Consider the following 24405-nt stretch of genomic DNA (forward strand, 5'->3'; position numbering starts at 1 on the left):
GCTCACAGGAAAGACGGCCAAATATCAACCTAATCGACGAGTCCTGCCACTTGAGAATTACAAAACGATCATTGATTTCTCGCAGGCCATGTCTACACAGGTGTTGGGTCTTGGCCTCTATGTAAGGCAATTCCATCCCCAAGAACCCATGATCTCCACGGCACCTAAACCCGCGGTGTGTGCTATCAGCCATCTAGCAACGACACCGAACAGTAGCTCTCGCTTCTCGTGTCTTCTCGTACAATATAGATACACGGACGCCTGGTCCCTGGACAGAGCTCGCACTCAACTATCTTACCTCAGTCAATAGTCATCTCCTCTCGGCTTCTGTAACACCTGTAACTTGCTCGATGAATAATCCCAGAATGACTCTTACTGATGAGTAACACATACCCTCTACTGAAGCAGTGCTCAAGGTACCTTTGCTTTTTAAAAAGAGGTAGACTCGATTTTTACTACTTGGTGTAGCTTAAGATGGCTATTCAACCGATAAATGCAGCAACGCATCTTGACCTCCAGACGGTTATTGTAAAAGGAAAAGAAGAACAATACACTTGAACATGAGACTTATTTATATACCTTACTAATTCAAGATGCTTGTGTGAAGGGAAAATGCTAACACTATAAGTAGGCAGGAGATTTGACGTAGAATACACCCAAGCCAGGACAATCGAGTCGGTAGGAGGAAGTGAGCCCTTGAAATACAGTCACGAGTAGTATCCATGTGGCAGATATAACGGAGAGTAACTTCTCAGTTAAAATAAGACAATACACTCCCTCATCTCAGGCTCTTCTCACACCCCAATCTAGCACGTTCTCTAGTAACTATTATCTCCAAGCCGTATATTCACTCGAGAATGAGACCAAGGAGACATGCACCCCGGACAAACGTACAAAACATCACCCTAACTTGCTCGTCTTTATGGGCTTGTTCACACACAGTAGAGCCTTGGACTGAGGCTCGGCCAGGCTAGAGGGTATGACCTTTCGCCTCCAGACGCATGCCCATCGCATCAAAGCGGTTAGCGGTTGTCACAGCTTCAGCAGCCCACGAGTGCTAAAGGTCTTTTTATTCCGGGTACAGAAGCATTGACGGGCGTCTTTGCGCTCGCCATCTGTACTTGATTGTTAGAATACATCTACTCTCGACGACCTCTTTGGATATATACTGGGGGAAGGGCGCAGGGCCTGTATTACATTTTCCATCTAAAACAGTGTTCATAAACTAGTGCAGACCTCTGAGCTTCTAGTATTTATCAAAGCCCAAGTCTGAGATTGATGATCGTCCCTCGGTAGTCCAGGGTCTGATTAGACTGGCCATACAAAAGGCGACGGGCTTCTGGATAATGCTCAGCCGTCCGTATCGCGGAACTTCCGACCTTGCATTCAACCTGTCTACCAGGGTGGAGAACATCTATAGATTATGTAGATTGCGGGGTGCCACATCTCCAAGCATCGCGAGATAAGAGAGATATAAGATATGAGTGAATCCTTCGCCGAGGACAATGAAGGCAGCCTGCGATGAACTATATCGCCAACCAGAATTTACCTCACAATCACCTCACATCACAGCGCCCGACAACCAAACGCGCACCATGACGGACGACCTCATCCTTTTAAGCGGCGCAACAGGCTTCGTAGGCTACAAGACCCTCATCACAGCCCTCGAAGCAGGCTTCCGCGTCCGCTGCGCCGTACGATCAAAAGCCGGCATCGACAAGATCCTCGCGGCGCCGAGCATCAAAAACATCAACCCAACAAAAGACCAGCTCTCCTGGGTCATCGTACCCGACATCACCCACCCAGGCGCATACGACGAGGGCGTCCAGGGCGTGACGTACATCGTCCACTGCGCGTCCCCCGTGCCCACTTTCGGTAAAGACGAGCGCGTCGGGACGGAAGAGGAGGTATACGTCAAACCAGCCGTCGCCGGCGTCCTCGGTCTCCTCGAGAGCGCGAAACGGCACGCGGCAGATACCCTCAGACGCGTAGTCGTCACGAGCTCGATCGTGGCCGTCGTCCCGATGGAGTGCTTCATGGGCCAGGGCCTAGACCGGCCGGCCATCGATGGAAAATCCCGGGTGGCGACACCGGCTGCTCCGTACGGGTCCGGATTCGGGGCCTACCGCGCGAGCAAGATCGCCGCCCTGCGTGCCTCGGAGGCGTGGATGAAGGAGCACGGCACCAGTACCAACTTCGATCTCGTCTCCATCATCCCGGCGTGGATCTGGGGCCGTGACGAGCTTTCGACGACGGCCGAGTCGCTCCTGTCGGGGTCAAATAGCGTGCTACTCGAGTATTTACGAGGCAGGAAGAGCGACACGCCCATCCTCTCGAGCTTCGTCTCCGTCGACGATGTTGCTGCGTCACATGTGCGCGCGTTGTCCCCATCGGTATCTGGCAAGCAGAGTTTCCTCTTGGGCAGGTATGTAGCCATGGAGGAAGCCAGGGTCATCGCGATGGAGAACTATCCCCAGGCGTTTGCGGATGGCGTCTATAGCGCGGACGGCAGTCAACCCACTGTCAGCATACCGACGGATGCTTCCGAGGGCGAAAGACTGCTTGGCCGTAAGTTTGTAAGCGGGGGAGACATGGTGAGGGATGTAGCTGGCCAGTTTTTGCAGCTTGATGCGAACTAGTCCGTAATCTTTTGGTAGACTAGCATGCGCAGCGGTCCATGGTTGTCTTTCCTGGGTGTTAACCACGTATCAAACGAGACATGGCCATGTTCCCTCTCGAGAAGGAAAAGGTCGTGCTGCATTCCAAGTCTCAAACCGGATCCAAGGAACAGATACAGTCGACGAGCATCATGAAGCTCACAGCCTCACCTGCGACTGGGCGAGGTGAAGATGGACCCAGCTTGCCCTTGCCGGCGATCCCGTGCGTCAAGCTATCTGACAAGGTGATGTGATGGCGTCTGTGGGCAAGAGTGCGTAATCGGGCACGATGGGGAAACGAGTACGGTTACATGTGAAGAAGCGATCTGTGCGACGTGCGGTGAATTGGACCGGGTTTGTGACGGGAAGCAAGCGACACTTGCCGAGCGTTTCGAAGAATGTTCTTCTAGAGCCAGTGACTTGAATCCCCTCCCGGGTGGAAGGTCCGGAGGGTCTCTTCCTCAGCATATTGAATATGGCCGCAACGCAAGAGTTGATGGATTGGAAGTACTCGTCGCCAAGGAAGTCGAGGATCTGACCCGTGTTTCCTTGACTTGACAGGACGTGTAAGACGTGTTTGACAGGGAAGAGATAGGATGGGTGAGTGTGACAGAGATCAGAAAATCTCAGTCAGTAAAGAACATATGGAGAGCTCTGGTCTAATGGTCTTGTAAGGCCTATGCCAATGGGTCTATTAGGACGTCGAACAGCGAGTCATTAGAGGCGAGTAGACATTTCCTAAATGTAAAAGCCGTCGAGGGTGGTACATGAAGACGGTTCAATATCTGTGTCCTTTGACATCAAGGCGAGGGTAGATGAGGTGAACTGATAGGTCGCCGAATTCAATGCCAGCGCTAGGCCGTTCAATCTCGGCGAATCAGATCAGGCGTCTTTTCGCCTCGAACTCGTCAATCTCAATATTGCGGAGCAGTAATAAGGATCCTCTGAAGCCTATAGCGTGTGACATGATAATATGGATTCGAAGATGTGGATGTAAGTGAGAATGCGCATGGCCAGTAAAGATGGATCAGCGCCAGAGCCGGGTACTCCTTGAAAGAGTTCGAGTCGGCAAGGTCGGGTGGACAGGTTGGAAGGCGAAAAGAAGGAGCTTCAAAACGTTCCTCCAAGTGTTCCATCAAAGGCGGAAGTTTGTTACAAGACGTGCGTCAAGTGGCGCCTGAACTCTCATTCTGGGGCGAGCGAGCGGGCGGGCGGGCGGCGAAGGGGACGGACGTTTCTCTTGCATGTGTGTGAGTGTGTGAGTTGAGTGTGTGTGGATTGTGGAATACCTTAGCCACAACGCGGCAGAAAGACGAGACGAGACTGGTGATGGAGACGGTTAGATGGAGACTGACAGGAAACAAAGGAGATGTGACCCGACTCATCGTCACAAAGGAAACGGAAACAACGCCTACGGAGGTACCTCAGGTCACGTCTTGGGAGCGATCTACTTCCGTGGTTCAGTATCCGTAGTCTGTAGCAAAGACCTTTGGTGGTGGTGGGGGGCAGGAGAGTTGGCTCCAGGTTGGCAGTGGCTAACTGGATTCCTAGAGGCTGCCGCGATTGACAGATATCGTGGCCCGGCCCCTGGCAACCTGAGTTTCGCAAAGCCTCCCAGTTCGATGGACGGGCCGGGGCTAAACCATTTCTAGCGAACTACCCACTTTTACTTCTGAAGACCCTTCCACCCCTTGACTGTGTCTCCTTCCCTTTCAGTTTTCTATTGCCTGTTCAGTGAGGTGACGTTGAGATGAGAGAGAGCCTTCCGTTTCTTCAGGAAAGCACGGGTCAGGAAAGTCACAGGAGAACGGCGAGAAGTTGCTCTTGAGGGAAGGAAAGGGGGTCCGCTGTATCCGTATTCGTACGAGGTAATAGGCCGGACTGAGCTGATTTTCTGATGATTTACTCCTGGACAGTCCCAAGGAGGGAAAGATGGCCGATGCGATGATCCAAATTGCAAAGTGAGAAAATGGACGGTAGGCCGGTGCGATTATTGAATATTGGACATTGACGGGGCCCTCAGGGATTAACCAAGGCTCCCCTGGGATGCCGCGAGAGCTCCCTGTGCGCGCTACTTTTTAGCTCTGGCTCATCACGAACGAACCGTCAGTGGTGACATTCGAGGTACCTACCTACCTTGATTTCCCTTCCGTGCTTACCTCACTGTTCAAGGCATGAATGAGATGGATGGAGCTTTTGGCAAAGCGAGCCGATATCAGAGTTGACGACTGTCTTCCGCATTGCCCCGTTGTGACCGTGATATGGAATGGCGGCTAGAACTCCTGGTCAACATCGTGAATTTGACCAGTAGAGTTCTCCTCTACATCAGATCGGTGCATATGCGTCTCCATGTTGGAGATATCGTCATCGTCATACTTTCATGACTGATCAGATGAGAGGAGTCGTGTCGAGTCGATAGGATACTGAGCAGGTCCCAGCGGCACCCAATCTCTTCGAGCAGCACGATGCGCCATGGAGTTGACGATTGTTTAGCGCTTGACACATTTGCGCTCTTGTTTAGGCATCGCCATTCGTCTGGGTTGGTGTCTTTGGATAGCATCCCTGGTCAAGGTCGTCGCGTTTCCAGAGTGTAGTTCTGGTTCCGAAGTAGCGGCGCCATCGCTTAGCTAGGTGTCTGTCAAGGTTGAACAGCTTTCTTGTTTCCCTATCAACGTCTCATTCCCGTGGCGATCCCAGACAAGAGTCCAGGTCGAGTTCGGTTCATTCCTCGAGGTACGACATTGGCATCGTCATGAGCCGCTCTTAGTGGTTGGTGTAGGTTTGTTGCACGTACCTCCGAGTACCTCATCTGCCAGTGGCCCATCAAGAAAACCCGCCGACAGCAAAGCGCCAATCGCAGCACCAACCACCGACGACGGAGGTGGGAGGTCAACACGGACCACCCACACCGCCGCCAACCACAAGTATCCGAAGGTATTGGATCCCAGACAGATCCAGATCCAGACCCAGTCCGGGACCCAACACCAGCCTCTCTTTCCTTGAGAGCCTTGAGAGTAGAACTTGCTCTTGCCTCCCGCTTCCTTAGTTCGCTTTAGGGGAGGAAGCAAGCGTGGGAAGGCACCTCCTGTACCATCGCCGGCCATCTAGTGCCTCATGGCAGACAAATTTTGTTACTACCTACGAAGACAAGATGCTCCCGCCTCGTTTCCATCTTCATCTACATCCTCGGACGGGACCCAACCAATATTGACCATCCAAAATTCAGAATCCACATCTCACCTACCGTCCACCGTCCACCGTCCACCCCCGAAGAATATCGCCGCTGACTGGCCTGCGCCGTGCCCGCCTGCCGGATCTTGACCACCCAATCCAGCCTGTCCTCCTCCCCAAGTCCCTCAACCATCCCGCGCCTTCAAACGCAGTGCACCGTCCACTGGTACCTTGTGCGGTGCCTTACCTAAGGTACTCCGTGCAAGCCTCAACTCTCCAGTTTCCTCCCTTGGGCCTGTGAACCGCCAGTGACCTCCCACACGCGCCCGGCTGGTCTAATCCTTCTCGCCTCACCTTGCACACCATCAGATCCATTCAGTCAATCAAATCAATCATTCTGCCATACCAACCTTACCTTGGTCTACTACCGCCCAGTAGCCAGTCCGTCAGTCTTCGTCTGGTCGCGACGCATTGCTTCCATTCTCCATTGGCAACTCTCCCTAGGACCCTCAACTCAGAAACTGTGAGCCTGTGACTCTTTGCCCTCTTTGCCGCCGCTTTCCCATTGGATTGGGGTCACTGGTCAGTAGGTCGTTACAAGGTAGAGCACGTTGACGCCGAAACTGTTGCAGCCAGGAGCTCCTTGCTGCCCGCGATGCACTGCACTGCAGCGCATCGCATCGCATCGCATCGCAGACCGCACACCGGTACGTGCCACCCATATCCCCCCTCTCCTTCCCCTCCTCCCCAAACCCGCGCCTGGTTATCTGTGTAGGTACCACTCTACCGCTTTCTACCTATGTTAGAGAGCGAGGTACCTTACCTCACATTACCTAACCAAAGATACCTTGGTCTTCAGTGCGGCTTGCCTCATCCTCACCTCAACTCACCTCGCACCTCGCCAAACCTTTGCCTTCCGTTGCCTTGATTTCTGTTGCTTGTTCGTCACTTTGTGCCTGTACCTTAGCCGTTGTGTGCTTTCTCTCTACCTATCCATCATCCATCATTGGCAATACCCGCCATCTTCTCCCAATCCATCATAACCAATCTCTTGAAATCTCCAGGCAGTCGTCTTTTGCCTCGATTTCGCTCGCTGCCACGGCCGGCTGCTTCCACTGCCACCGCCCCCTTGGCTTCTTTGTTGCCCAAACTGAACTCACGCAACGTGACAACCTAAGATCCCATCTCGTCTTCAGGTTCTCTTCAACACCTTTACTAGCTTGCTGCGGCCGGGGCACACTCCCACCTCTGACAGCAAAGTAAGGTAGCCGCCAACCTCGAAACACTGGATAGTACCTATCTCATCAGCAGTGACTTCCATGCTGCTCTAATCTGGATCCGTCCGGTATTGAAACTGCGTACAGCACACTGCCCTGGTGGCTGTCTATTACATTTTACCTTACCTTATCCTGGGGAGTGTGTTGTCCTGCTGGTCTGGGCTGTTCTCGGGCTCGTTCCTATTCTCTCTTCATCCTTCTCCTCCTCCTCCTCCTCTCAGCATCCTCTCCCGTTGTCTGACGCTTTCCCTTTCCCACCACCTTCAACACACCCCCGTCGGCGTTTCCCCCCCTTGCCCTGCCCCAAGACCAGAGAGACCCCGTACCAAAAGGTACCTATCTACCTACCTACCTAAGGACCAAGGTACTAAGGTAAGGTAGCCATTCCGATTCCAGTACTGCTCTCGGCTCTCCTCACCTTACCTTGCCTTACCTCACCACCTCACCTCATACCTCGCCTTCCATTCCCTGGACCTTACGACGACCCTACCGCACTGCGACTCTAAACCGCCTGCCCAGTGCCAGTGTGCCCAGTGCCCACCCCGACCCCCTCCACTTCCCTTCCCTCAGGTTTCCCAATTGCCCCCATCCCCACTTTCTTTGCCTGAGAAGAAGGTTAGATATACAGGGTACCGTTATCACCCTTCCAGCTTCACCTCCTGCGGCACTAATCCCTTCCGCTGTGTCAAAACATTTCTGACCTCGACTTTTTATGCAGCCATCGGAACCCACCAGAGCTCAGACTCCCCATCTCTAGTCATCTCCAGTCGTCTTTTGCTGCTGCCGCGCAGTGTGCCTGCTTCGTTTTCTTCTGCCACCTTACGCCCACTCTGCTCACTTCCATCTGTACGGATACCCAAGTCCCAAACCCTCACCTCACACTCTCGTACCTACCCTTTGACTCTCTCTCGCCTCTACCTTGCCTCGCTCTGTATCCGACCCTAACCTTGCCGTCAAACAGAGACTCGTCGTCTAGACCCTCCCACTCTCGCCTCGTTCCTTCCGCTCCTGCTCCCTGGAACCTGAATCTCCTCTGCCGCTTTGTCTGTTCGACACGACGCGACACGACACGACGCTTGTCGCCAGCCCAGGCCGCCCACATCGTACCATACTATACCAAAGCTCTCTATACCACACCCATAATTGCGATTCCTCAGGACCAAACACACATCCGAGCGACCACCGCCTAATCCAAACGCTCGCCAATTCTCCTTGTCCCTCCAACCTGGTGTCACACTTGACTTTGCAGAATCCCATTTCGGATCGATTTCCAATTCGACGCCGCCTCTCCTAACCTAACCTGCGAACTCTATTCGCATCAACGACTATCGTGGAATCCAACTACACATCGTCCAGAATATCACAGAAATGGCTCAGCCAGGAGTCCAGTCGTTGAAGGTGCGTCGCGCTTGGCGACAATCATCATCCTGATATCAGTCATGGGAAGGAACGAATGAATGGCTAATAGTGTTATGATCTGGCAGTGCGTGGTGACAGGTGACGGTGCTGTCGGAAAGGTAAGCTGCTCTCATCATCATGACCCTCTGTATCTCGCGACTAATTCATCTTGTAGACATGCCTGCTTATTTCCTACACAACGAACGCCTTCCCCGGCGAATACATCCCCACCGTGTAAGCACTCTACATGGCGATTGACGATGGAATCCCGATCTGACCTCGAGCTTCTAGCTTCGACAACTACTCGGCGAGTGTGATGGTTGATGGAAAGCCAATCAGCCTGGGTCTTTGGGATACTGCTGGTCAGGAAGATTACGATAGACTGCGGCCGCTTTCATACCCCCAGACCGACGTCTTCCTCATTTGCTTCTCCATTGTCAGCCCGCCGTCATTTGACAACGTCAAGGCCAAGGTACGGCATCCTGCACCACTCCCCCCACCACATGGAGATCAGCACTAATTCGATGCAGTGGTACCCCGAGATCGACCACCATGCGCCAAACATTCCCATCATCCTCGTCGGCACCAAGTTGGACTTGAGAGAGGACCCCAACACCCTCGAGTCCCTCCGCCAAAAGCGCATGGAGCCTGTTTCCTACGATCAGGCATTGGTCTGCGCTAAGGAGATCAAGGCGCACAAGTATCTGGAGTGCTCTGCCCTGACACAGAGAAACCTGAAGAGCGTTTTCGATGAGGCTATTCGGTGAGGATTCATCAGTGCCAATGTGCTGGAAGGAAATGGCTAACCTGGAATTAGTGCCGTCCTGAACCCTCGCCCAGTCGCCACGCAGAAGAAGAAGTCCAAGTGCACAATTTTGTAAACGCCTTTACTTGACCTCAAGCGTTGCGGGTTAACATTTGGATTGGCGTTCGGTAGTGTGTAACACGCCTAGTTCTACGCTGCCTTTTCGTCAGGGCTCAACCATGTTGCACAACCCGGTGCCTCACGCTGATTAACGAGAAGAGATCACCCTCAGAGGCACAACCCCAATTCAGAGCCCCCAGCCGAGCACGGCCTGCGAAGATCGCAACAACCCCCAAATATCAGATTTTGCCCACCTACCACGCCCGATTTGTGAATGGCACTGCGGTGTCTCAGGAACCGGTCATGGCAGTTAAGCAGAAGCAGTGCTTTCGTTATTGCTCTTTTGTCTCTTTTCCCGGAGCAAAAGGCAAAGAAGAGAATGACAGACACAAGGGGGCATCGTTGGTAGCAGGCATGCTTTGCAACACAATCACACAAGGATATCCCACGTTTTCTGTAGATAGCACTCACTCTCACAAAGACACTACTTTTTTCATGGAGGAATTTAGACACTGGGTCAGGAAGGGATGAGCTTCGTCTTGAGAATTGACTGCCATTGCAAATGCACTTGGGTATTGGATGCGTGAGAATCTTGATGTTGTAATACTCTGATGGCTCTATCGACCCTTTTGTCTATACCACAACTCCTGGTTCTCCAAGACCAGTCTGTGATCCTGAGGTGTATTTATCCAGATCCAGATTTTTGTCCAATAGTCGAACACGACCAAATTACACCTTCCAACCCCCAATACACACATCGTCCATCTACTGATACATCATGGCCAAGCGACTCGGGTGGATGCTATCCTGCTGGCTGTTGGCCCCGCCCTGCTTGGCCCTCTCTTTCTTGTACTCCTCCTCCTTTTGCATACGCCTGTGGCGGTTCTCGTCGAGCTGGACGTTGCGCTCCTTGATCTTGTCCTTGCGGAACTTGCTCTTGCCTCCGCCGCCGGCGCTGTTGTTTGTTAGTTGGTGTTTGTATTAGGTATCAGGGTTCTAGGGTGGTTCAGGGGAGGATAGGACGAGGCTTAGGTTGAAGGTATGGTGGTGAGGGTTATGGTGAGTGTAGAGGTAAGGAGTAGGGTGAAAGGGGACGGGGACAGTGACGGGAGGCAACGTACGAAAGCTCGAGGTTGATCTGGCGCGCGGGCGAGAGGCCGTCGTCGAACGAGGTGTGGTGCATCTTGTCGAGGCAGGTGCGCATGTTGGAGCCGTTGGAGAACTCGAGGAAGGCGATGCCGCGGCAGACGTTGGGGTTGCCGTCCTTGTGGAGGCAGCGGATGGCTGAGGGCTTGTAGGCTGCGAAGTGGGCGTTGATGGAGTCCTTGTTTGCGGTGTAGGGGAGGTTTCCTGGGGGGAGTGGTTAGCTACCATTGGTCTCTTTACTCTGAGGCGCTGGGGTTGAGGGGGTATGGATGGTGATGATGGAGGGATGTAGGCTGAACTCACCGACAAAGACAATGTACTTTTCCCTCTTTCCCCCCTCGGCAGGCGTCTCTTCTTCTTGGGCTGCTGGCTCAGTCGCTTTTTCGACGGGCGCCGCCGCAGCCTCGTCCTTTGCCTTCTTCGCCTTCTTTGACTTTTTCTCCTTCTTGTCCGTCTTCTCCTCGGCAGCAGTCTCTACGCCATTGGCCTCGGTCTCGGTCTCTGCAGCAGCCTCCTTCTTCTTCTTATCCTTCTTCTCCTTTTTTTCCTTCTTATCCTTCTTGTCCTTCTTCTCCGTCTTGACATCCAGATCCTCCTTCTTGCTCTTCTTGACCTTCTTCTCTTGCGCGGGCGGGTCAACATCCATTGCGTCGGCGTCTGCTGGTGCGGCGTCCTCTACGGCTGCGGCCTCGGCTGCTTTACGCGCTTCCTTTTCCTTGCGCTTGCGTTCCTTCTTTTCGGCCTTTGATTCCTCGAGGGCGATGAATTCTCCGCCTTCGGGTGCGGATTCGGCGGCGGCGGCGGCGGCCTTCTTTTCCTTCTTTTCCTTCTTCTCCTTCTTTTCGGATTTGGACTTCTTCGTCGAGGACTCGTCTGCGACGACGGCGGCGTCGGCCGTGGGCTCGGCGCGCTTGCGCTTCTTGGAGAGTTCTGCGGAGGCCATTGTTCCTGCTGTGTGTTCTTGGACTCGAGGAAGATTCAAGGGTTCGAGGTTGTAAGGTGTGAAGTGTCGAATTGAGCAAGAACAACAAGGCTTTGAGATTACAATTCGAAGGGTCTCGTAGCGGTCACCGGACTGTGGAGTAACAAAAAGACGCGGTCAAGAAGGGGGGGACTTGGTCAAAATATTTCCCCTTTGAAAATTGTTGCCCAGAGACTACCTACGAACTTTGGGGGACCAAAAAAAGTTTCGGTGTGGGGGCACGCGCGAGCGATAAGGAGCGGCGGGCAGCGATTAGGAAAATTTTATGGGTCTGACTGACCGTGCTTGGCAAGCCTGGCGCCAGACAACACGCTCACTCGCACGCATACCGCATACCGGCATAGATGCGGCCGGCCTGTGGGGTACGATTCTATCGGAGGCGGGATCTTGGAGAGGAAGGGGGGGGGGGTACGGGACGCAGGTTTAGATTTCGGCGAGGAGGGTTTCCTGTTATCTGCTGGCTCCGTTTGTGTCATTCCTGCGCTACTGAAATTTGGCTAGACTTGGAAAGCTAAATATCTCGTCTCTTGGAGGTAGGCTGTTGGCTTCGTGATGTTCCATGTAAGCCACAGAGGCTATGTGAAGCGTCTTTTCAGGATGCTCTTGTTTTTGAGGGCATTAGGATGACTCGGCTTTTCCCAATGAGAGCTATTTTTTAAGAAGATACGTCTTCCATTATCTGACAGATGGTCAAGGATAGCAGGTTTCTGTATGCAAAACCTCCACTGTTATAAATGGTACAGTCCTCATCATGTCCCTTTCTTCCTTTGCGACTGAATGGAGTGTGTTGACCAGTGGTCTTTGGGTACTACTTGGCTCCCAGCAAAACGATCACAGTCTGAGTACAAGTTTCTCGGCAGTATGGTACTCTCATCTATTAGGGGTTCCAAGAAAAGCCACGAATGAGTTGCCCAACTTACCAAGTGACGATTCCAGATTATGAGTTGCTATCCTCTCTTCTAGGGTACCTGGCGAAGGTCAATGGAGAGGCAACAGCTGCGGAACCACAAAGGCCCCCTTCCTGCGACCACTCGGCCGCTATTGCCCAGTCTCCTAGCAAAATGGACAGACAAAGTGATATGAATTACCTCTTCGCCTTGGCAAGCTTATTTTACGCACATTAGGTACTTAATATACTCTCAGGCAAGGCAATGATTTTTTTTCTCCTTTTCTTGATGTCTGTCACTCAGTCAGTCTGCCGGCAACTGCCCGTCTTTAGGTGCGCTCCAGCGGACGAAAGCATGCGCACTGTGAGTGCATGAGTGCGGGCCCAAGCACCTAACAGATCTCCCCCTAGGTGCTAGCCAAGGGACCTACCTCTAGTACGTACAGTGCGAGATTGAAATTTTCGTTCTCAACATCGAAATTTTTCGTACGCAGCCAAGTTCTCATATCAACTACACCAAATCCTCACCGAAAACTTGTGAACCACCAAAAAGTCTTCACCTGAAAAGACGCCCACCTCACCGGAACTCACTCTATATAAAACCCGATAGTCCATTCAAAGCTTCACAGACTACTCACCCACACACAAACAACAACAATGTCCAACACGAAAAAGAGAGCGGCACCCAGCCAAGACGGCGGCGAGGGCCAAAAGGCGAAGAAGCAGAAGAAGAAGTCGGCCTACCAGGTCGACGAGACGCTCCTCAACGCCGAGCTGGGCATCAACGAGTCCTTTGCCGTCATGGACAACCAGCTCCTCGCAGACTACACGGCGCAAAAGATTTCCCGCTTCGGTACGGATTTAAGTCCGGTTGAGCTTTCGGATCTGTCCATCTCTGGTGAGTTTCAGCACCTCCTCGTCTTCTCGTATACATCATGCCTTTTTTTTTTCTTTCTCGAAAGAGCAGCGAGAATCATGAAGAAACGAAGAATGAAAAGTGAAGGGCGTATTGACACAAAACAGCAAACGCCATCAAGGATACCACATCCTGGACACAACCCCGCGCCCTGGACAACCTCCCCGCCTTCCTCGAGAACTTTGCAGAGAGGCCCGACAGGCTCTTCACGGCGCCCAAGGTCAAGGGCGCGCCGCACACCATCATCGTCGCTGCTGCGGGCTTGAGGGCGGCGGACGTCGTGAGGGCCGTGAGGAAGTTCCAGGGGAAGGAGAGTACCGTTTCCAAGCTGGTGAGTTTTTTGCTTATCTCTCTCCTTCTCTCCCTCATATTCCACGGTCCCAATTCCTCTTTGCCTGAAATGAAATTCACTCCCTCTTTTGGGGTTTGAGGATTGATGGAGGATGAGAGGGCCCTTGGTTCATACTGGGATTCAGCTCGAGAGGCAAAGATGGAAGCAAGGCTAACATGAGTATAATCATAGTTTGCAAAGCACATGAAGGTAGACGAGCAAGTCCAGTTCCTACAAAAGACACGAACGGGCATCGCGGTCGGAACGCCCGCCAGACTCATGGAGCTGGTAGACAACGGTGAGTACCGTAGACTGATTCTTTCTCTCTCACACGCACATGACTGCGGTCTTGGTCCCAAATAGCCACAGCATGAGAAACGGAGCAAGACATAGACAACTAACCATACGAACATAGGAGCCCTAAAACTAGACAAGCTCCAGCGCCTCGTGGTCGACGCCTCGCACATTGACCAGAAGAAGCGCGGCATCATGGACATGAAGGACACGATGCTGCCGCTCGCGCGGTGGTTGTCGAGGAAGGAGTTCAAGGAGCGGTACGGGGATGAGCAGAAGCCTTTGGATTTGATTTTTTACTAGTTTGGGGATGAAGAGGGTGTGATGCTGGCTGCGGCATTGGCGGCCATGCGTCGATGGGAGCCGGATTACGTTCTGAGGTAAAAGCATGGCGAGGTATCAGGGGAGAGGTGTGAGTTCCTTCTTGAGAGGAGAGACGCACAGAGACGATTGTGATGGGTGCCGTCTCGGTACAGTTACCAATGGAGTCACTTTGGCGGAAGAGGAGCGTCTGATGAATGGCATAGAGAGGGCATGCTAGGAGCTTGCTAGACCCATATCATAGAACAGGCGTGTTAAGACGCAGGTCAAAAAGACAAATCGGAATCTACGGCGACAGCCGGTACTTGTTCAGATGCCATACCTCGTATCCTCTGTCCAGTTTCACATGTCTTGGGACGATTTTGAAGGGGATGAGGGAAGCGATTGTTCGCCAGCCTTATCTGGGACTGGATATACCGGCACACGACCGTAGTCTCTAGCCAAGAGGAAGGTATCCTCGAGGGCATATCAAACTGAGAAACTCGCATCCGGCACTCAACACTTAAAGCCGGGTCTGCCCCGAGTCCGGCACGTCCGGCATGGCGCCTGTTGATAAGACTACTATGGCGGCAGAGAGCTTGAAACGCTGACGTCTGTCATGCCAGTTCCGACACGTACAGCGGACCAACACAAGGTCCTTGAACGATCGTGTGCGGATGGCGGCATTGATGGGAGTTCTATTCGTTCGATAGTCAACTTGCCTTATGAAGGGTAGAGTGGTCGACGACTCTCCTCCCCCACTTCATCTTATGGAAGTCTGCGGGATATAGCTCATGCATCATGGGACGTCCCTTATGCAGTTGCTGACACTGGATTAGTGACTGAAGGTGATGGTGGCGATATATCACATCCTGATATCACCAAAATCAACGAAGCTTGGCGGTCTGAAGTCAGTCAGATGTTCCCCGCCAAAGTCTAGAAGGTAGGGATCGCCTGTGTAGAGTTCAAGTCGGCTCGGCAAGCGTTTGAGGCAACAATTCGAGCCCACACCTCCGGTACTAGGGGCGTTTTGTGTTTTCGATCCGTCACTTTAAATATAAGCCTAGACTAGACGAACGCAGCCGCGGGGCATGGATCGAAATAGGCGAGCGACGCCGACGGTCGAGGCGACTGTTGCAATGGAAGGGGAGAACGGCTAAGCAAAATCCAACTAGGGGTTTGGGATGAATGGGGGTTGAAGAGGATGTCCAGAATTGGGCGGGTTTGAAGATCTTTTGTCGCAGTTGTCGGACTCGGGATGCCAAGTCGAATCCGTGCTGTGGTGTCTGGGACAGGGGGCGAAAGGCGTGATACACTTTGTACGAGATCGACGTCGAGGGGACGGTTTTGGGATGACAAGAGGATGGGGCCAGGTCGACACTTGAGATGTCCAAGGGGTGGATTGTCAAGTATTGCCAAATGTCTAGCCGGTAGACCTGATGCGATCGTGCAAAAGGCAGCATGTGTGAGTGCGAATACTGTAGGAAGCTGTGTTGTTGCTTGAGTTGCACGTATTGAAGCCTCTTTGAATTGTAAATGGAATCAGTATCGATGCCTCGACAATTGAAGAAATTGGGAACTCGAAACATTACATTATCGAATGTTAGAGGAATCAAACCCTTGGCTAGCTCGAAAGCTTCAGTACGACTATTCAACATACTTTCCTGCAACTGTCGTTGGTAATAGTGATGGTCGAGCTAGAAGTGACCAGATGAAGATACGAGCACCACGAAACAGGGCATGGCCTGGATCGGCGGGCCACTTGAGGTATCTCCAGGGCTCGACGTATCCGTACAAAGACTGATAGTGTATTCATTTCGTATTCGAGTTGAATTAAACCTGCGCGATGGCTACTTTGCACCCTTTAGCGATGTGTCACTGGGCTGATGTTGCGTTCCATGGGTCTAAAATGATCTGCTGGTATGGTGCTTCAGGTTGCCGTGAACTGCTACCTCGTGCCTCGATAGCAGAACAAATCGAAAGACATGCCGGGTTGGATAGTAGCCTTCGTCATTCTTCAACGCCGAGCACAGGTGGGTAGGCACGGCAGGGCAGTGCTCAGCTCTCAACTGAGGGAAGCTAAGCTCGAAAGAGACTACGTGCCCGTTTTGTCGATTGGGGCGGCGGTGGCGGGTGGTGCGAGGTCTGTGTGATTTGCGAATGGAGTTGAAGAGGGGTGGGAGGCTGGGGGCTCCAGTTTATTCGTTTTAGCCCCGATAGTGGAGAGAGGGACGCCTCAGCAAAAGAGTCCATTCGATGGTACTGGAGGGGAGGAGATTAAGGTAGTCGGCTGTCACTGGGGTCTCGATCTGATTGCGCTACAGTCAGTGTCGCTATTCATAGCATCCAACTGAATCGTCCTCAAGATATTCGTAGATTGTAGAGGAACTCACTCACTGTCCGCAGTCAAGAGTTCAGGTGCGGTCGTCCATCACGTACTGACTTACGTCCATCTCTGGGGCGCATAGCAGTGGCACTCGTCATGTAGATGGTCTTGTGCCTCTGAATCGCAAAGTATCGCAAACACTGCCGGCGCCGAGGATCAATTGTTTTGGTCTCGTGCTCTGTTTGCATCTTTCATGCCGGGTATCAAAACGAGTACATAAACGCAGGTTGTGACAATAAGGTAAGATTCAAACGAAGAATGTAAACGAAAAGCAAGACCGTGCGACGGGGGCGTTTCTTCCAGCTGTCGCTTGCCGATTTCAGACATTTCTCTGCCTCTCTCGCTCTTTCTCTCCCATCGCTTTTCTCCACTGCGCAGCTTCCTCCCGCCGCGACCCAAGGACCCCGTGTGCTCATCACCTCAGGTTCCTTCCTTACTTCAGTTCTGCACCTGCGGCCCGGCTTCCATGCCTGATGTACATGCCTAAGGTACGCTAAGACCACGGCACTGTACCTTCGTAGTCTCGTCCCAAAAAACTCGAGAGTTAAAGAAAAAAAATAGCCCGAGACATCCATTCCATTGTCGGTTCCAGCAATATTCCAGATCAAAGTCTCTTCAAGTTCCAATTCCACGCGTCAACGCCGTTAAACGTCCACTATCCTACCTTCAGCCACCTACCTTACCAAAGGTAGATAGGTCCCTGACGTACCACTTTCGCCCGTCTTCGTCGATTTGCTCCAGGTCGTGGTCCCTCACTCGTCCCACGTTAATCCGTTCTCTGTGTGCTCCCTGGTCCATCAGCAGCTGCCCAGGTACCCACGCACAAGCGACGCCCATCTTCCATTGTGCAGCACCACACCACCACAACCACCACCACAACCACCACAACCACTATCGTCCCGCGCTCATCCGTGTATCCAAGGCCACATTTCATCCGCACGATACCCATCACTTCCCCGTCCGACCGGTCACATTGGACGACCCATCCTCCCACGAACCCATCATCGAGCCTCTCGCATGAATTACCTCCGTTTCACCCCCTGCCTCTCCACCTAAACACATCCCCCAACTCTCCTCGCTCACGGTCACTACCATCGTCGCACCGGGAATCTACCTTACCTCTCACCACGGCAAAGCCGCAAAGCCGCAAAGCTCGCGCCCTCACTCACCTCACTCCTCCACGCCTCGAAACCACGCCTATCCTGGCTTCTTCCTGGTCTCGTCCCGTCTTCCCAAGCAGCCTGCCGCCACCTGAGCCCGAGCCTCCATCTCGTATTACCTGACTAGACTTGCGCCGCAGTGCTCAACTCCCCCCCGACCTCTCAAAATGGCCGACCTCCGCTCCCCATCCGACGACAACCTACCCTCCCACAACGAACAGCGCGACAGAGCAAGCAGCATGTCGCTAGGAAACACAGAAACCGTAGCTCCCTCACAGAATGGGGGTGCCGCAACGGCAAACGGCGGCGCTCCCGCCGGTACCGAAACGGGCTCAGCGCCTACTTCTGAGGTCTCGCGTCAGGTCCAAGAAGTGCTATCATCAGACGTAAGGAGGCAGTCTGCTCTCTCTCCGGACCACCCGAATACTGACAATGGCCCAGATTGGTGTCGCAACCATGCTGAACCAGCTCAAGGCGAGTATCGCTTCTGCAAAGGTGAGACCAAAACCCGACCCCGATTCCCGACGAGGATGACAGCTGCTGACGGAGACTCTAGGAATTCGCACTCTTCCTCAAGAAGCGATCGCACATCGAAGAAAGCCACGCCTCCTCACTCAAGAAGTTGTCCCGTATAAGCCAGGAAACAATGCACCAGCCCGATCACAGGCAAGGCTCTTTTGCGCAGGCCTACAGCGAGATGATGTACATCCACGAGCGCATGGCCGAAAACGGAACACAATTCGCCCTCTCACTGCAACAGATGCACGACGACTTGCTCGAGCTGGCCGCCGTAGCGGAGCGCAGCAGAAAGGGATGGAAGGCCAACGGCTTGGCGGCAGAACACAGGGTGGCAGAATTGGAGGCTGCGATGCGCAAGTCCAAGGCCAAATACGACAGTCTGGCTGAGGAGTACGACCGCGCGCGCACTGGCGACACCAGCAGGAACAGCGGCAAGATGTTCAGCTTGAAGTCCAAGTCCGGGCCCCAGCACGAGGAGGATCTTCTGCGCAAAGCCCAAGGCGCCGATCAGGATTATCAGGCCAAGGTACAGACGCTGCAGAGTGAGAAGGCCGAATTGATTGCGAGGACGAGACCGGAGGCCATCTCCGCTCTTCAGGACTTGGTCAAGGAGACCGACTCTGGTCTGGCGCTGCAAATGCAGAAGTTTGGTAGGTCACACTTCGCTTCTGAAGAAGCCTGAGCTAACGCAGTCACAGCTTCTTTCAACGAGAAGCTGCTCTTGAGCAACGGCCTTAGTATCAGCCCTATCAAAGGTCAAGGTTCTAGCGGAGGACCGCGCAGTCTTCGCGAGGCTGTTCTGGCTATCAACAACGAAAAGGACCTCCACGATTATCTGACATCCCACCACTCAAAGGTGGCCAACAACAACGGCGAGGTCAAATACGAGAAGAACCCAATCTTGGCAACTGCCCGCCAACAAGCAATGGGTCACCAGCCTAATGCTTCGGTATCAAACGTACCCCAGGCGGCGCCATCAGGATCATTCTCTGGACCACCAGGAGGACCAAATCAGCAACAGCAACGAGATATGCCACCTCCTGCTAGACCCGGCAATTTCCAGCCGCCATCCGACTCTCCCCAAAGCTTTGCACCGCCTAACATGCCGGCCGCGCAACAGCCGAGACCATCATCTCAGCAGCAGCATCCTCCTCCTCAAGCGCAGCAGCACGGCCGTAGCTTCAGTACAAACAACATGCTGAACCAGCCCAGCCAACAGCAACAGTTCCAGTCGAACCGCAACTCTGGTGTTGTAGCGCCAACATACAACAACGGCGGCATGTCCTCTCAAGGGCCGCCACAGCTGGGAGCATTGCCGTTCCAGACATCTCAGTCGCCTCCGCCGCCGCAGCAGGAGCCCCAGCAAAGAGCGCCGCCGCCACAAAGCCAGTACCAGCCTCCACAGCAGCACCAGGCTCCGCCGGCACAACAGTATCCTCAAGGACCACCACCAGGTGCCGGAGGATACCCGCAACAGAACAGACAGTCTCCTCCTCTTGGCGGCCCTTCCGGACCGTCGCCCAATGCCGCGAGGCCCACATTCGGGCTAAGCCTGCCTCGCTTGTATGAGCGAGACGGCTTGCCTGTGCCCATGGTCGTCTATCAGTGTATCCAGGCAGTGGACCTCTACGGACTTGGCGTCGAGGGTATTTACCGACAGTCCGGCTCGTTGACGCACATCAACAAGCTCAAGACCATGTTCGATACCGACTCGAGCAACCCAGCGTTGGATTTTAGAAATCCCGAGAACTTTTACCATGACGTCAATAGTGTTACTGGTCTGTTGAAGCAGTTCTTGCGTGATCTCCCCAACCCTTTGCTCACTACAGAGCATCACAGCGAGTTGATCGAGGCAGCCAGTAAGTTTTCCTTTGTTGATTGCTTCTGAGTATCACTAACCCTTCCTAGAACAAGAAGATGACATTGTTCGCCGAGACTCCCTCCACGCCATCATCAACAGCCTTCCTGATCCCAACTACGCCACTCTGCGCTCGCTGACCCTCCATCTCCACCGCGTCATGGAGAACTCCCATGTCAACCGGATGAACTCCCACAACCTCTCCGTCATCTTTGGCCCCACGGTCATGGGCACCGATCCGGCAACTAGCATCGCCGACGCCGGATGGCAGATCAAGGTTGTTGATACAATTCTGCAAAACACCTACGAGATCTTTGACGACGAATGATTGCGGCATGGCTTGCACTTATTTTAGCGTCCCTGTTTCAAGTCTTCAAAAATTCGCAGGTCTCCTTTCTGATCCAGGTCAGATTGGGCCGAAACGTACATACAATCGCCCATGTATTCAATCCAGGAATTGTCTGCCAACGACACGTCTTTCAAGATTGGTTGCAAGGCAGGGATATTCAAAAATGGTCTGGATTCAACGGCTTTCGGCAAAGCGTAAGGGTGGCGTTTGGGGGTTCAGAACTCTATCCTTTTTCTTTTCAAATATCAGGGATACCAGGGTTCTGTAGCACATCACAGCACAGCGTCGCGTTCAGCGTCCTCTTTTGATTTCTCTTCTTCTCTTTGCAGCTCTCTCCTTCCTTTCTCATGTGGTCCTTTTGTCGGATGACTGCCGGGTTGGCCTGGGAAGCATCGAATGAAAGGGCGCCGTAGGATTATGTAGCAACCTGGATGAAGGGGATGGGCGGGAAATATGAGCAATCAATTCGTTCATGTGATGTTTTGCTTTGTGCCTTTGCGTGAATGTTGGTGTACATATTTTGGAAAGGCCATGATGTGGCGTACATATGTCTATCATTGTGATTGTAAATACAAAGCCGCCTCGTTCTTGCTCACGACTTGAGGGCACGGCTGACTTGTGTCACATTGGTGGGCTGAGGTATGAATGCTCGAGAAGGCCGCGGAAGGTGTTTCTGGTAATTAGAAGGCAGATCCGTTCAGTTACTATGACTCAGGGACTCATCTCTCAATAATAACGCGCCCGTTCTATATCGTCGTGTATCACTCTCGTATTCGTCCCCTTTAGAATACAGGATAATGACCCCTGGAACGTAAGGCTGTCTTATAGATCTTGTGGCCTGTACTCTGCTAAGGTGGTGCGTTTATAGCAAGTACTAGATGTTGCGGACCTCAGAGAGAGCCCGCTCTCTTCTTGACTTCAGGGGAGCGATCTCCTTGGAGCATAAGCCCCAAACACAAAAGGCATTGCGTATTAGAGAGGCAATGGTTGTGGGCGACGGTTCTAGCATCCATTTCATCAACGAGGCAAACTTGGTCTCGGACTTGGAGCGAACAAAGCACGCTTTATCATTCTCATGCTCCTGTATCGGTGCTTTGTTCTAAAGTATACAAGGAGGTCGCGTTCTAATAGACGTCAGAGGTCATCACAAATCACATCGAAGAAGTGATGACAGTGGAAGCTAGTCGAGCTGTGAATGGTCGAGGGAGACGAGCTGCCTTTGACATTCTTGGAGTCGATGCGATAGGACTAAGCGACAGAGTAAAGTAGACATTTACAAAGACCACGGTTGTTTATCCTCGTTTATCGTCCCGCCGTTCGGAGTGACGAATACGTTAGGGAAGCGGGCTCTAGAAAAGAGAAAGTGGCTGTATTAGGCTTTACGTCTTTTTATTAATGAGAGAATAAAGGGATAGCTAAGAGGGTCAGGGTGTGTGTGTGTGAGAGAGAGAGAGAGAGAGAGAGAGAGAGAGAGAGAGAGAGAGAGAGAGAGAGAGACGAACAAGAAAGGAACTTAGAGTCTTTAAACCTTTCTCTCTATTATCATGGCGGACAAATACAATGACTTAGTTTGTTCTAGGCTTGCTATTATGTGTCTTGTGTGGATCTATGCGATTAGTCTATATAGGCTCGTGAGTAAGCTCGTTTCTTCTCTGTTTACTCCGATATGAAATACCGTAGACACCACTGAGAATGTCTTCCTATCCATACGAGGCAGAAAGTATTGGAAGGAATATGATTCAGTGACAAGGCTCTTACAAGGAGAAAGATCTTATGTGACATTTCACTCGTTTGGGGTCATATTCTACTCCAACTAGACAGCACCGCGGGCTCAGAGCGTACTTTGCCCTCCAGGCCGGTACCCTGAGCTTCGGGCATAGATTGGATGGAGGAGCTGACGTCTCCCATTCGGACCTGATGGGACCACTCGCACATTGGAATCTCATTCGGTATCCCATGTCTCTACCCTCATGGCGAACTCCGTGCTACATAATATGCCAAAGTAACGGAATGATGTCTACTGTTTAGGTAATATATGAAGCTGGAGCCGGGTTGGAGACCCCCTTTGGTTCTCAATGTTTTGCCTGATCTCTTGAAGTGCCGGCCCTTCATCAAGTCCTCCTTTAACTTGATGAAGACACCATGACGCCTTAGCCATTCTGCTCTTTTCCCAAAATAAGCCCCGTCCCTGACTTCCGTCTCTGAGGGTCTGGTCCCGTTGGCACGAGGCAAACTATGGCTGAAGACAGAGCTCACGCAGTGCTTTGCGGACCATGAGGCACTCATCTGGCTGGTCCAGCTAGGAACCCACGTTTGGCCTCGCATCTTACCAATCAGTGAAGGCGTGCAAGAAGACGTCAGGAATGCGAGCAAGACAAAGTGATGGGTTTATTGTCGTTACTTACTTTCTTCCGAACGTGCCGTACGGTCGATGTAAAGACAAGTGATCTGGGTGGTACCAAGATGCGTACTGTCAGCCCAGGCGCCCACGATTTCGCAGGTCCGTAAACATTGTCACGAACCTGAATGGCAACTGGACTGTCTTTATGCAAAAATCTCCTTGTGACTTCATGGCCCTTTGGGGATTTCCCGTCCAAGACTACGTGCCTGAGAGCAGGGAACAGTTACATAGACTGGCAACTTCCCTTCATTGTTGTTCATTGTGGGAAAGCTCGAGGGTAGATTTATGTGATACCGGTAGGGCCAAGACGTTGCTAGGAGAGAGACTCCATGTCCGTTTAGCAGTGTACACCTTCTACAATGATCAATTGCCCGAGAGAACATACTGCGGGCACAAAAGTCATTTCACTGCTTACTCAAGAGGGAAGAGAGGCATATTCAGTCCGAACGTAACTGCTTCATCGATCCTTCCGAGGCATTCAGTATCTATGGTTTCCACAGGGTCCTTTGGGCTGGATGGCGTGGTCAAGGCCAGGGGCTTACTGCCAATCTGTTACGCAGTCTCACTCCTCTTCGGCCACGGGATGGACCACCAGATACGTGGATGCCGACACTCCAGGTAAGACATAATGCACGCCATCAAGGAGTCAGGTTGAACACGTCCTGAAGAGACTTCGAGCTCTTTGATGGATCACCTAATACTGCTGCCTCACACTTTTGTTCGATGGAATTCGTCCGCAAGGTCAGTGATGTATGATTCGATCCTAAGGGCCAGAGAAGACAGTCATAATGCAGTCACGACATCCTACAAAATCAATTGGCGCGTCTGGAAATCACTGGCGCGACGTGCGACAAACCATCTCTTTCTAATCAAGAGATGTTGAGTGGCGTCTCGGTGTTCAAAACCGATGACTAAGCATCTAAACTCAGAATCATGGTACCAAAACACCAAAAGCATCACTCAGGTACTTAAAAACACGACCAAAAACTCGATACAAAAGGCAAAAGAGTTCACCCCCCCGGTGCCGATTTGGGGGCTACATCTCTTGGTGCTCATGCTAGGACTCGAACTCGATCGCTAAGCCTGTCGTCGAGTAGGCTGGTTGGCGTGAATAATTGTTGACCATTAACCATTCCACCACCCACGCCACAGTTTGACCTGACCCTCGACCTAGAGGGCGCCTGCTGTGCTGGTGACAGGAACAGAGTTGGAGGTGCCTATATGGGGTGGCAGCCTTCTCACCTGGCCATCAAGGTGCTTTTTTGCTGGCCTGAGCTGGAGAGGCTGCACATCTTCTTCATACCATCGCACGCAGCGGATGGACACAATGAAAATGTGAGGGTGTGAAAATCAAAAATTGCCACAGCGATGGCCCCGAAGGACAATCGAGAGAGGTCTACTCCGCGATGTGCAATGCAGGCATCCCTCTCTGCGATCCGGATTTCTTGATCCCCAGACCGCCCATGAAGGTAAGTATGAAGAAGAGAAAAAAAGAAATCAAGCAAAGGG

At 52.5% G+C, this 24405-nt stretch overlaps 6 protein-coding genes across 6 annotated transcripts; 4 read left to right on the top strand and 2 right to left on the bottom strand.

Annotated features, from left to right (window-relative positions):
• Positions 1–1595: 1595 nt before the first annotated feature.
• On the top strand, positions 1596–2639 carry BDZ83DRAFT_747742 (reductase; the record flags this gene model as incomplete). Its single annotated transcript, XM_060513496.1, has 1 exon — positions 1596–2639. The coding sequence occupies one exon, from the start codon at positions 1596–1598 to the stop codon at positions 2637–2639; it is 1044 nt and encodes a 347-aa protein (XP_060370165.1).
• Positions 2640–8473: 5834 nt separating this feature from the next.
• Positions 8474–9384, top strand: BDZ83DRAFT_747743 (P-loop containing nucleoside triphosphate hydrolase protein; the record flags this gene model as incomplete). Its single annotated transcript, XM_060513497.1, has 6 exons — positions 8474–8503; positions 8590–8622; positions 8679–8737; positions 8795–8975; positions 9034–9266; positions 9321–9384. 6 exons carry the CDS (start codon positions 8474–8476, stop codon positions 9382–9384), a joined length of 600 nt encoding a protein of 199 aa, XP_060370166.1.
• A 749-nt stretch (positions 9385–10133) lies between these two features.
• BDZ83DRAFT_747744 (uncharacterized protein) lies at positions 10134–11457 on the bottom strand (the record flags this gene model as incomplete). Its single annotated transcript, XM_060513498.1, has 3 exons — positions 10134–10323; positions 10490–10718; positions 10818–11457. 3 exons carry the CDS (start codon positions 11455–11457, stop codon positions 10134–10136), a joined length of 1059 nt encoding a protein of 352 aa, XP_060370167.1.
• A 1582-nt stretch (positions 11458–13039) lies between these two features.
• On the top strand, positions 13040–14226 carry BDZ83DRAFT_567047 (U3-containing 90S pre-ribosomal complex subunit-domain containing protein; the record flags this gene model as incomplete). The annotated part of the gene is made up of 4 exons (XM_060503917.1): positions 13040–13280; positions 13406–13629; positions 13822–13927; positions 14045–14226. The coding sequence occupies 4 exons, from the start codon at positions 13040–13042 to the stop codon at positions 14224–14226; spliced, it is 753 nt and encodes a 250-aa protein (XP_060370168.1).
• A 774-nt stretch (positions 14227–15000) lies between these two features.
• Positions 15001–15975, bottom strand: BDZ83DRAFT_423461 (uncharacterized protein). The gene has a single exon (XM_060502994.1). It carries the CDS (start codon positions 15879–15881, stop codon positions 15270–15272), a length of 612 nt encoding a protein of 203 aa, XP_060370169.1. The 5' UTR covers positions 15882–15975; the 3' UTR covers positions 15001–15269.
• Positions 15976–17936: 1961 nt separating this feature from the next.
• Positions 17937–20474, top strand: BDZ83DRAFT_567313 (RhoGAP domain-containing protein; the record flags this gene model as incomplete). The annotated part of the gene is made up of 5 exons (XM_060503942.1): positions 17937–18155; positions 18211–18264; positions 18326–18938; positions 18987–20147; positions 20197–20474. The coding sequence occupies 5 exons, from the start codon at positions 17937–17939 to the stop codon at positions 20472–20474; spliced, it is 2325 nt and encodes a 774-aa protein (XP_060370170.1).
• Positions 20475–24405: the final 3931 nt, after the last annotated feature.

Source organism: Colletotrichum acutatum, assembly GCF_030867785.1.
Source record: "Colletotrichum acutatum strain CBS 112980 chromosome Unknown BDZ83scaffold_8, whole genome shotgun sequence".
Classification (NCBI taxonomy): Eukaryota; Fungi; Ascomycota; class Sordariomycetes; order Glomerellales; family Glomerellaceae; genus Colletotrichum; species Colletotrichum acutatum.

Bases quoted from the DNA above. Each gene is read 5' to 3' on its own strand.
- BDZ83DRAFT_423461 (XM_060502994.1), bottom strand. From the start codon at position 15,881: ATGTTGAATAGTCGTACTGAAGCTTTCGAGCTAGCCAAGGGTTTGATT.